Source organism: Pseudorasbora parva, chromosome 9, assembly GCF_024679245.1.
Source record: "Pseudorasbora parva isolate DD20220531a chromosome 9, ASM2467924v1, whole genome shotgun sequence".
Taxonomy (NCBI): domain Eukaryota; kingdom Metazoa; phylum Chordata; class Actinopteri; order Cypriniformes; family Gobionidae; genus Pseudorasbora; species Pseudorasbora parva.
Window position 1 is genome coordinate 19,450,465 of NC_090180.1, and position 12,133 is coordinate 19,462,597.

The 12,133-nt window shown below is 37.4% G+C and overlaps 1 protein-coding gene across 1 annotated transcript in view; it reads right to left on the reverse strand.

Annotated features, from left to right (window-relative positions):
• Positions 1 to 922: 922 nt before the first annotated feature.
• tbl1xr1b (TBL1X/Y related 1b) overlaps positions 923 to 12,133 on the reverse strand; it is a 36,503-nt gene continuing 25,292 nt past the window's right edge. Inside the window, exons 12-16 of the mRNA XM_067454267.1 lie at positions 11,875 to 11,949; positions 11,625 to 11,752; positions 11,219 to 11,384; positions 9,359 to 9,460; positions 923 to 4,004 (exon numbers count right to left, since the gene is read on the reverse strand). Coding sequence (XP_067310368.1) covers positions 3,978 to 4,004; positions 9,359 to 9,460; positions 11,219 to 11,384; positions 11,625 to 11,752; positions 11,875 to 11,949 — 498 coding nt within the window. The 3' untranslated portion in view covers positions 923 to 3,977. The remainder of the gene's footprint in view (positions 4,005 to 9,358; positions 9,461 to 11,218; positions 11,385 to 11,624; positions 11,753 to 11,874; positions 11,950 to 12,133) is intronic.

Sequence of the window (12,133 nt, forward strand, 5' to 3'; positions counted from 1 at the left end):
GAACTAATGAGACAAGCCCAACCCCTAAAAAGAACAAGACCACACCATAATCACCCTCCACCAAACTTTACACTTAGCACAATGCAGTCAGGCAAGTACCGTTCAGCTGGCAACCGTCAAACCCAGACCCGTCCATCGGATTGCCAGACAGAGAAGCGCAATTTTTCACTCCAGAGAACACGTCTCCACTACTCGAGTCCAGTGGTGGCGTGCTTTACACCACTGTATCTGACGCTTTGCATTGCACTTGTTGATATAAGGCTTGGGTGCAGCTGCTCGATCATGGAAACCCTTTCAATCAAGCTCTCTACACAAGGCCACACAAAGTTTAGAGGTCGGTAGCTATTGACTGGTGACTTCTCGCACTGTGTGCCTCAGCATGCGCTGACCCCGCTCTGTGACATGGTCTACCACTTCGTGGCTGATCTGATGATGTTCCCAATTGCTTCCTCTTTGTTATACCAACAGTTGGCAACCTACCACAACATTGTAGTTGTTTAATAATAAAAGTAATCCTTAAAAACTCAACCTGCCCAATAATTGTACACACAGTACATAATAATAAAACAAAGCTAAGAAATGTTTTTATTCTGCACTACACAGATTTCTAGGTCACTAATTAAATAAGCAGACGTGTGACTGATCTTATGACTTGCTTTCACTGAATTTCAAACTGGAGAACAGGATCATCAGGTTTTACACAAACTTGACATCAAAAGAACTTCAGGGAAAAGAAACAATTATACTACATTTCGGCTTTCATGCATTTGAGTCAACTTAATAATTAAATGTTCTGCTCAGGTTACTTGTGTGCATAGAACAATATCACACAGTAGAATCTTAATGCAATGTTCTTGACGACACGGAGAGGAAGTGTTTTCGAATTCCTAGAGATTCATACACAGATGGAAAACACCAACACTACTATCAAAATATAGTTTATTCTGGACTGTTCATTTGATCAGACTCAAATCACAATAGTCAAATCAACATCGCAGTAAGTGATCTCTGCAGGAGAGTGAGCAAAATGAGGAGAAAAAAAGAGAAAGAAGAGGGAAAAAGTGAGACAAAAATCACTGAACAAGTATTTGCATGGTCCAAGATGTTTTGATATGCCCACATACGTGCTTTTGCTGAGAGCTAAAAACAACATTAGAATTACAAAAGATTTTAAAGTACAAAATTTCAAAGGGTTGTGGACACAGCAAGCTGAGTGCTAGACGTTGAGGACCGAGAGAAGCAAACGCTTGCACACACACTGTAAAAGGTAAATCTCTTTAAAATTAAAACATTATAAAATACCATTCCACTGTCATAGACAATATAATAAATAGCACATTTTCGTACAATCTACTCGTTGATTATATTAGAGCAAGCTTCAAAATACTCATCTCTTTAAAAAAACAAAAACAAATTCAGGACATTTGGATATTCTTAGGAGGGGATACAGATTATAGTTGATCCATGGGGAAAGAAAGGCATTTCTTAGCATTTTGGATTATTTTCATATCTAAAGACAAAAACAAACTATTACATAAGTTTAAAAAACAGCCGCCTCATCTTCTAATTATCTGGTTCATTCAAGTAAAAGTTTAATGTCACTCAAGTAATTTCAGTCCAAAAGATAAAAGATGTTTTAAGTGCTCATTGGATTTCATGGGAGTAGGTCTAAAGTGCTGACAGGTGACATGAGTGTGCTGGGTAAAAGCTGCTTCTCTGGACTATGACCGTCTAATGGTATTTTATAAAGACACGTGAGAGCGTCTAGCAAATTCTAAATCAATGTGCCGTTACCCTGACGAAAACCATGCTGCGAGAAATCCAAAATGTTAACGGAGGTTAAGTTAAAATCCATCCATTACAACAGGAGCATCCCTGTGGACACATTTACATTCTTCACCACGCTATGTCATTTTACAAACAAACAAAAATAGTTAGCAAAACAGCAATGCCTCAACTTGACTGTGGACTACCGAAGTCTATGGAATCTTGTTTCTGCCACGAATAAAACATTCCTTATAGCGTCGTTTTATCTCAAGATTGCAAGTTTACATCTCGCAGTTCAGACTTTTTTCCTCAGATTTGTAAGATAGAAACTTGCAATTGTGAGATATAAAGTCATTTATTAACTTTATAACTCGCAATTGGGAGTTTGTATCTCACAATTATGAGAAAAGTTGGAACTGCGAGATATAAACTAGAAACAAAATTGCAAATTAGTATCTCTCAATTCTGACTATGTCTCTATTATGACTTTGTCAATTGTTATAAAGTCAGAGTTGTAAGATAAAATCTCGCAATTCTGTTTATAGTTTATATCTCGCAATTCCGACTTCTCTCATAATTGTGAGATACAAACTCCCAATTGCGAGTTATAAAGTCTAATTCTGAGGGGGGAAAAGACAAAGATTTTTTCCCTCAGAATTTCTAGTTTATATCTTATAATTCTGATTTTATATCTCGAAATTGCGTTATAGTCACAATTGCCCATTTCTAAGAAAAAACCTTCATAATCATAAGTTTAATGTCAGAATTATGAGATATAAAGTTGCAATTGTGAGTTATAAAAAGTCAGAAATCGCAAATCTGTTTGATAGTTTATATATTGCAATTCCAACTTTATATCTGACTTTTTCTCAGAATTGAGATATAAACTCACAACTGCAAGTCATAAAGTCAGAATTTTTAGTTTCTGTCGCTCAATTCTAAATGTAACTTGCAATTGCGAGTTTATCTCACAATTCTGACTTTATTCTGATTTCTATAACTTGCAATTGCGAGTTTTTTGACGCAATTCTGAGAAAAAAAGTTAAATTTAGCAACTAACTTTTTTTATTCTTTATTCTGCTGCAGAAACAAGTTTCCATACGAGTCCACTTCCCTCCTGACTGACTGAAAGTGAATAAAAACCGCACTGACCCATAATTCTGTCACTCGCGTAAAGCCATAGACTGCTAACGCGGTTACAGTCGTGCGCACATACCGAGCACTAAAAGTGTAATGACCAAACCGAAGGATCATTCGAAGCTCAGACCTCTATAGAAAAGCAGGAAATGACAGCAATACGCTGCACTAAAGAAAGAACATCAAATCGGAGGAACAGATCTATGTCATCAACATTTTTAAAGTGAGCCGTCATCTAGGAGGAAGGTAAAAGGATAATCATTGGAAACAACAAAAGGAATGAATAACCTGATAGCTATAGTTTCTGTAACAGAACAGTGAGAGTGAATGTGCCGTGGTTTTAGGGTGGGCCTATGAGATATTTTAACCGTACAGGCTTCACCCATTCATGCACTGCAAGTTCAGTTTTGTCTTACCACAAAGTTGCATAGGTTGTACAAAATAACACAGGGCATTCGTGTTAGAAAATATAGTTGAGTAATTTAATAGGCTTTCTGTACTCATAGAACTCTTAAAAAAAAGAATCAAATTATCTCTCAAAGTTTGGCAAAAAAAAAAAAAAAAAAAAAATTCCTTGAGCATATTTTGGAGAACAGTTCCAAAGTCACAGAGCCACTAAACATACAGTGCCAATACTCTGAATTGTCAATATCATACGGCCGTGAGTCGACCATATTCTGCTCTTTAGCTCATGCAGTTACGCCTAAACCATCGTTAGAGTGCTGACGTGTACAATATGCGCACGACAGCGCCGTGGACCTCAGGCCCCTGGGTTTGGAATGATGAAGACAGGAACTAATGAGCTGTGTTGTTGTGTGTGCGTGTGTGTGTGCACATGCGGTGTATCTCTCATGTTGAGCGTGTCTTTACATAACAGTCCTTGAGCACGCTGATTTGGTGTGTGTGTTGAGCGTCACAGGTCCGTGTTGTGATGGAGCTGATGGACCGCTGGTCTGGGCTGTGGGTCTGGCACCTCACGTGTGGACTAACAGCAGTGGATAAAGGGCCAGGGACAGTCTGTAAATTTGGCTATGCACACATTCGTAGTCGGTCCATGGCTTCCATAGGCAGTGTCATTTCCTCAGGTCTAATACACAAACCTGAGATGGGAAAAAAAAAAACATGTATTAATGATCAATGGGCAGTGACGTTAATCCTTATGCTAAATCTTATTCCACCTAAAAATTAGGGCTGCACAATTCAGAGATTTAGGTTTTTGTTTTTTAAATCCAGGTTTGCCGTGCTTGTTTAGGGCTGCACAATTTAGCCAACATTTTGTGATTGTGTCAGTATGGCTATAAAACAATTTAACAAAAAAATTATAATAATACAAATATTATTAAATAATAATAATAAAAAAGGCTAAATAAAAATAAAATACTAAATATTACTATCATAATATTTCAATGTAAAAAAAAAAAAAAAAAAATCATGACGAGATCAAATTTGCATTGATATTTTGACATGTCGTCAAGCCTGTATTTATTTGGTTTTCTATTTTTTTCTACATTTAAAATCTATTTTTTTACATAATGCAAAGCTGAATTTTCAGCATCACCGTCTTCAGTGTTCACATGATCATTCAGAAATCATTTTAATAAGCTCACTTGATGATCAAGAAACATTTATTATTATTAACATTGAAAACAGTTTTTGAATGGAAACGGATACTTTTTCAGGATTCATTGATGTACAGAAGGTTAAAAGGAACAGTATTTATTCAAACCAGACATCTTTTCTAATATGAATCTATAAATCTTCTTTATACAATATAACTTACTTAATTTAACATATCCTAGCTTTAAACATGAGTCTACATTGTTAAAAATAATTCTAAATTTAAATAAATGCTTTTTTTTTTTTTTTCCATCAATGAATCCTGAAAATAAAGCATAAAAACATTAGGCAACAAATTGTTCCCAACACTGATAATAAGTCAGCATATTAGAATGATTTCTGAAGGATCATGTGACACTGAAGGCAACCAACTGTATTGGATCTGACAGCAGCTGCATCACAAACTGTAAATAAATGATTTCATAACGCTTTATCTGTTAAATGGCGGTTTGCATGAAGTTTTCCAAAAGAGCTCATGCAATAGTGAATGGGCATTGGTGCTGTTTCCTATGCAAGGTCTGTTTGCCATCATAATATTTATAAGAGGAAACAGATGTTTTCGGCCATTTCCTACACATTTTTGAGTTCAAAATTCCATACTTTAATACATTTCCAGACTTCTTTCCAATCGATTTTTTAACACCATATTTAATATTAATGGTTCATTCAGCATTTTCAAGATTATTTATGGTACATAGTAGAATTATGTAAATATTTTAATTTTCTCTGTTTTCTATTGGTTTTCTCAAAGTAATGCATGCGCTTACATGAGAAGAAACCTAAAATGCTTAACCTGCATATATTCACCTCTGACACATGACTTTAATACTTTAACTGTGGTCTGACTCATGGTCACCAAACCGCACAGTCTGTACAGTACAGTCGGACTTAAATAACTGTTTGCTGATTCATCTGTTGTTGGTTTGAGTGGCACATGCACATTCATCATTGTGTTCAACAATTAAACAATCACTAAACTTCTACCACCAAAAACGCTGCTTGTAGGGATTTGTATTAATATTCCATATGAATGACTTAAAAACAGATCATTTCAGACAGGATGAAGGTTATAAAATAAATGTTTTCCCATATGTATATACACTATCTTGCCAAAAGTATTGGGACACCCCTCCCAATCACTTTCATGGCCACAGGTGAATAAAATCAAGCACCTACGCATGCGGACTGTTTCTACAAACATTTGTGAAAGAATGGGTCACTCTCAGGAGCTCAGTGAATTCAGTGATAACGTTATAGTTTGCCACCTGTGCAATAAGTCCATTTGTGATTTTTTACTATTTATTTGTATGATACAGCTGCAAATAAGTATTTGAACACCTGAGAAAAATGTTAATATTTGGTACAGTAACCTTTGTTTGTAATTACAGAGGTCAAAAGTTCCTGTAGTTTTTCACCAGGTTTGCAGTCACTGTAGGAGGGATTTTGGCCCACTCCTCCACACAGATCTTCTCTAGATCAGTCAGGTTTCTGGCCTGTCGCTGAGAAACACGGAGTTTGAGCTTCCTTTAAAGATTCTCTATTGGGTTTATGTCTGGAGACTGGCTAGGCCACAGCAGAACCTTGATATACTTCTTACAGAGCCACTCCTTGGTTATTCTGGCTGTGTGCTTCAGGTCATTGTCATGTTGGAAGACCCAGCCTCGACCCATCTTCAATGCTCTAACTGAGGGAAGGAGGTTGTTCCCCAAAATCTCGCAATACATGACCCTGGTCATCCTCTCCTTACTACAGTGCAGTCGCCCTGTCCCATTTGCAGAAAAACACCCCCAAAGCATGATGCTACCACCTCCATGCTTCCCAGTAGGGATGGTGTTCTTGGGATGGTACTCATCATTCTTCTTTCTCCATACACGTTTAGTGGAATTATGACCAAAAAGTTATATTTTGGTCTCATCTGACCACATGACTTTCTCCCATGACTCCTCTGGATCATCCAAATGGTCATTGGCAAACTTAAGACAGGCCTGGATATGTGCTGGTTTAAGCAGGGGAACCCTGTCATGTCAAACCATGACATTTTAGTGTTTTACCAACAGTAACCTTGGAAACGGTGGTCCCAGCTCTTTTCAGGTCATTGACCAGCTCCTCCCATGTAGTTCTGGGCTGATTTCTCATCTTTCTTAGGATCATTGAGACCCCACGAGGTGAGATCTTGCATGGAGCAGAGCTCAGTCTGAGGGAGATTGAAAGTCATGTTTAGCTCCTTCCATTTTCTAATGATTGCTCCAACAGTGAAACTTTTTTTTCAACAAGCTGCTTGCCAATTTCCCCGTAGCCCTTCCCAGCCTTGTTGAGGTGTACAATTTTGTCTCTAGTATCTTTGGACAGCTCTTTGGTCTTGGCCATGTTAGTAGTTGGATTCTTACTGATTGTATGGGGTGGACAGGTGTCTTTATGCAGCTAACGACCTCAAACAGGTGCATCTAATTTAGGATAATAAATTGAGTGGAGGTGGACATTATAAAGGCTGACTAACAGGTCTTTGAGGGTCATAATTCTAGATGATAGACATGTGTTCAAATACTTATTTGCAGCTGTATCATACAAATAAACAGTAAAATAATGTTTTTTTTTAGATTATGTCTCTCACAGTGGACATGCACCTCTGATGACAATTTCAGACCTCTCCATGATTTCCAAGTAGGATAAATTGCAAAATAGCAGGGTGTTCAAATAATTATTTTTCTCACTATATACAGTGAGGAAAATAATTATTTGAACACCCTATATATATATATATATATATATATATATATATATATATATATATATATATATATATATATATATATATATATATATATATAGCAGGGTTTTTTAGGCACTTTTCTAGGCACTCAAAGTGCTTCTTTACATGGAAGGGGGAATCTCCTCAACCACCACCAATGTGCAGCATCCAGCATCCACCAGGATGATGCGACGACAGCCATATTGCACCAGAACGCCCACCACACACCAGCTGATTGCTGGGTATACGAGTATATAATCAGTATATGGGGATGATTAGGAGACAATGATGGACAGAGGCCAATAGGCAAATTTGGCCAGGATGCCGGGGTTACATAGCCTGACGTGGTCATACTCAATTCTAGTCAGAATATGAGTCTGAAAATGCTCCATTGGGCTGTGATTATGGGGCGCGTTTCAACCGAACCAGGAAAGACCTCAATTGGATAGACCTACAACCAATCAGAGCAACGAAGCAACGTCAACAGAGCTCAACTGCACTGTGTTGCCAAGTCCGCAGTTTTCCCATGTGTTGTTTTCTATGTCCGCGGGTTGAAGCGACTATTATGTGATATAGAGACCCATGAGTGCGAATTTTAGCAGGCAACCTTGCCAAAATAACACACATTTTACTCCCCAAACACCATTTTTTTCCGGAGAGCCCCCCGAGAAGCTATTGTTTAAGGCTAGTAGTTGGCGGGTTTCTTTGCCGGTGTTGTAAAAAAAGAAAAGATACTTACCCAACATGATCATCATTTTTGAGAGAAATTGTGAAGGTGATGCATATACAAACAAGCTCTCTGTTTAAGATTCAAACAAATATAATCCAAGCCCCTTTGATGACATGCATGATTATGTTACTGTTTATCATCTGTCCGTCATCGTCTAAAGCCCGCCCTGATGATTTAATTGGTCCGAACAGTTTCTGTTCGGAGATAATTACTTCTCTATGGAGCGAGGCCAGACCGAACTGCCGACCTAAAAATGTTGTGGGCGGGGCCAAGTTTGGCTGGCATCCAGACTAGGGGTTACACTTCATTTTCCAAAGGACATCGTGGGATTTTTAATGACCACAGTGTCAGGACCTCGGTTTATCATCTCTTTCGAGGGATGGTGATTGTAACAGTATAGTGTCCCCATCACTATACTGGGGTGTTAAGACCCACACAGACCACATGGTGAGCACCTCCTGCTGGCCTCACTAACACCTTCCAGCAGCAACCTTGCTTTCTCAGTTGGTCTCCCATCCAGCTACTGACCTGTTTAGCTTTAACGGGAAACCAGTCTTAGGCTACAGGGTGATATGGCTGCTGACCATAAGAATGAAGAGACAAGACATGTCATGGCCCTTTTAAGAAATGTTTTTAAACATAAAATTACAATACTGAAATATATTTCTCCAGATTAAATAAAACTATTATAGTCCTTAAAGTTGTCTTTTTTGAGAAGATCTTCTCATTGCAAGTACAGGAAGACAAATTCACGTTACAAAGGGATGAGCAGAGGATTTTGTGTGGAGCTGCATTTACTGTAAAACAAGTCGCTCAGAGACTGAGACTGGTCATGAGCAAGAACTGAAAATACACATATCCATTTAATTAAATCACAGACTTTGTGATTTGTGTAACACTTTACATTGGTTCATTAATTAACATTAGTTAACATGAAATAATAATGAACTGCACTTATAAAGCATTTATTTATCTTTGTTAAATGTTAATTTCAACATTTACATATACTTTATTAAAATCTTGTTAACGTTAATGCACTGTGAACTAACAAACCATTAACAGCTGTATGTTTATTAACTAACGTTAACAAAGATGAACAAATACTGTAACAAATGTATTCCTGATGGTTAGTTCATGTTGGTTAAAACATTAAGGTAAATTAATGAAACTTTATTGTAAAGTGCTACCATGATTTGATATTACACCAAACCACAATTTCTGTTTTATTTCAATAAATTGTGCAGCCCTAATAAAAACTATGATGGCTTTCAAACAAACTCAGCCCATGCTCTATCTTCATAGTAATCTTAGGATGTTCAAGCAACTCTTTGCATCTTTGCTTTGCAACACAAACTCACCGATCCGTCTGATGCACTTGCGCCCACTTTGTCCCCAGTGGAGTTCCAGCATACTTCAAAAATGCCACCCGTCCCTCTGTAGCTGTTGACTAAAGCACCACTCTGTAGGGCAGAAATTGAGACCCGCGTTGAGAACACCAGCCAGGCAATGCAATATATATAATGAATTCTTCTCAAATGAAACAGTAAAAAAAAAAAAAAACATGAAGTAACTCTCAGGGCGGCTATGAAGATGACGTTCGTGCATTCATGTCCTCGTATAAGATGGTAGAGATTGAAACACAATTAAACCAGACACAATTGTCTGCGCCATTTATTCACACAGGGACACGCAGGACATGCAGGATTCATATTTAAATAGTCTTTTTGCGGTTTAATGTTCATTATATCACCAAATACGTTCTCGGGTATCGACATTTGGAACCAATTGATTTAACCAACATCCCTTATCCCGATACAAGTCATCTCATATCCCGATAACAATGCAGATCACAATATAGTACAAATTCAATCAATTATTAGTTTATTTATATTGACCACATATTGACCCGTCTTTTCTTTTTTTTTTACATTTTAATGTATATACTCAAATTTACTCATTTGTGATAATTTTTCTCCCTTTATTTAGTAGTGTTTGCCATTGAATCACTCATTTCAAATATTTATTCCCAAACTATGATTCCTCCAATGCAAAGAAACAATGATGAATGAGACATTGACTCCATTCAAATTATTCCATCTTTGTGAGTCTCTGTTATATGGAGTGCCGCAGGCCTGTTCTATCATTTTACTCTGTGGTTTATTTTTAGCACCTGAGGTAGGTAGGGCTGGACGATTAATCAAAAAGTAATCGAATCCGAAAAACAGAACCTCTAACTGATGTAATTTTCCCATGTTGATTATTCAGTTTTTTTAACCTGTTAATACTTTCCCCTTAAAAACATACTACAACGTATAGATTCCCCTCCTTAAAGGGATAGGTTACCCAAAAATGAAAATTAGATGTTTATCTTCTTACCCCCAAGGCATCCAAGATGAGGTGTGTTTAGACCCCATTGACATGCATTATATGAGCAACGGTTGAAGTTAAAAATCTTAATTTGTGTCCAACTGAAGAAACAAACACACCTACATCTTGGATGCCCTGGGTGTAAGCAGATAAACATCAAATTTTCATTTTTGGGTGAACTATCCCTTTAAGGAATCTCCAGCACTGGAAAGCTTCTCCAATATTATTGTGGGTTCTACCTCTTGCATTATTGTAACCCTTCTTTTAAAAATGATATTCCCTACTTTTCCTGTTTCCTGTTCCTCTGCCATCTCTCTCGTTCTACAGTCGTTCTGCTAATGTCTGTTTTGTGCACTGAGCTCTCTCTCCTCCCTCCCCCATCATGAGTGGTCATGTCCCTTACTGCTGATTGGCTACAAAAATTGCTTACTGCATCTTTAACTTGATCAAAACACAAATATAATGTTGGAAAAGATTCCTATTTCAAATAAATGATGTTCTTTTGAAATGTCTATTATTTCATGGTTATATATAAAAAAAAAAAGCAGTGAAACAACAGTTTTCAACATTAATAATAATAAAAATAGTTTATTGAGCATCAGCATATTAGAATGATTTCTGAAGGATTATGTGACACTGAAGACTGGAGTAATGATGCTGAAAATGTAGCTATGCATCACAGGAATTAATTACATTTTTAAAAATATTTAAAAATGGAGAACACTTTTTAAATTGCAGTAATATTGTGAATGTTTTAGTGTATTTTTGATTAAATAAATGCAGCCTTTATTTTATTAATCTCATTTGAATAATAAGTAACAATTTACAGTTTGATAAACAGCCTACAGTACCTGCGTGTTCCAGATATGGACACACTTGTCGAAGGAGCCGCTGGCCAGGTGCCGCCCATCTGGGCTGAATGCCACACTGTAGACGGGCTCCTGGTGTTTGGTCAGTGTGTGGATGCAGGCGCCACGCTCTGCGTCCCACAGACGCACTGTTGAATCAAACGACGCGCTTTGGGCAGAAAATAAGAAGAAAAAAAATATAAATACACAAATAAATACACACACACACACATGCAGGGCTCGACATTAACGCTTGGCCGGGATTTTTCGACGCGGCAAGTGAGAGTTTTACTTGCCTGACCGGACAAGTAGCCGGATTAAAACACTTTAACGATAACAAAAAATTACAAGTAAAATCTTTTTTTAAACTATCTTTAAAAAAGGCCTGGTGGTGGCTGGTTTTAATTACCTGGCCAGCATGAGGTTGGCATTGGGGTTGTTGGTTCCAGGACCAGTTGGGCTCCATTTGATGGTGTAGATCTCCTTACTATGGGCTTGCAGGTCATGAACACAAGTGTCCTGTTTCATGCTCCAAAGCTGATGTTCAATACAAAACACAATATTATTATAATACAAACTCCCCATCGACAATGAAAACACAATAATAAAAAAAAGAGCCACATCATCAAAGGAGAGATGACAGGTTGCTTGCAGCTCACTTTTAATGTCATGTCATCAGAGCAGGAGGCCAAAAGATTCCCTGTTGGATCCCATTTGATTGCATTGACTTCATTCTGAGGAAAATGAGTTCACATAATCAGTGATGTAATCAGTTAAGCATGCTTAACCCTATAATGCTGTATCTGTCATATTTGATGCATAGCTTATCTGCGTGCTTCAGAAAAAAAGGACTTTTAATATAAATCCTATTCTTAAATGTTTGCTGATTTTATAACAACCAGAACAACATTTATATCG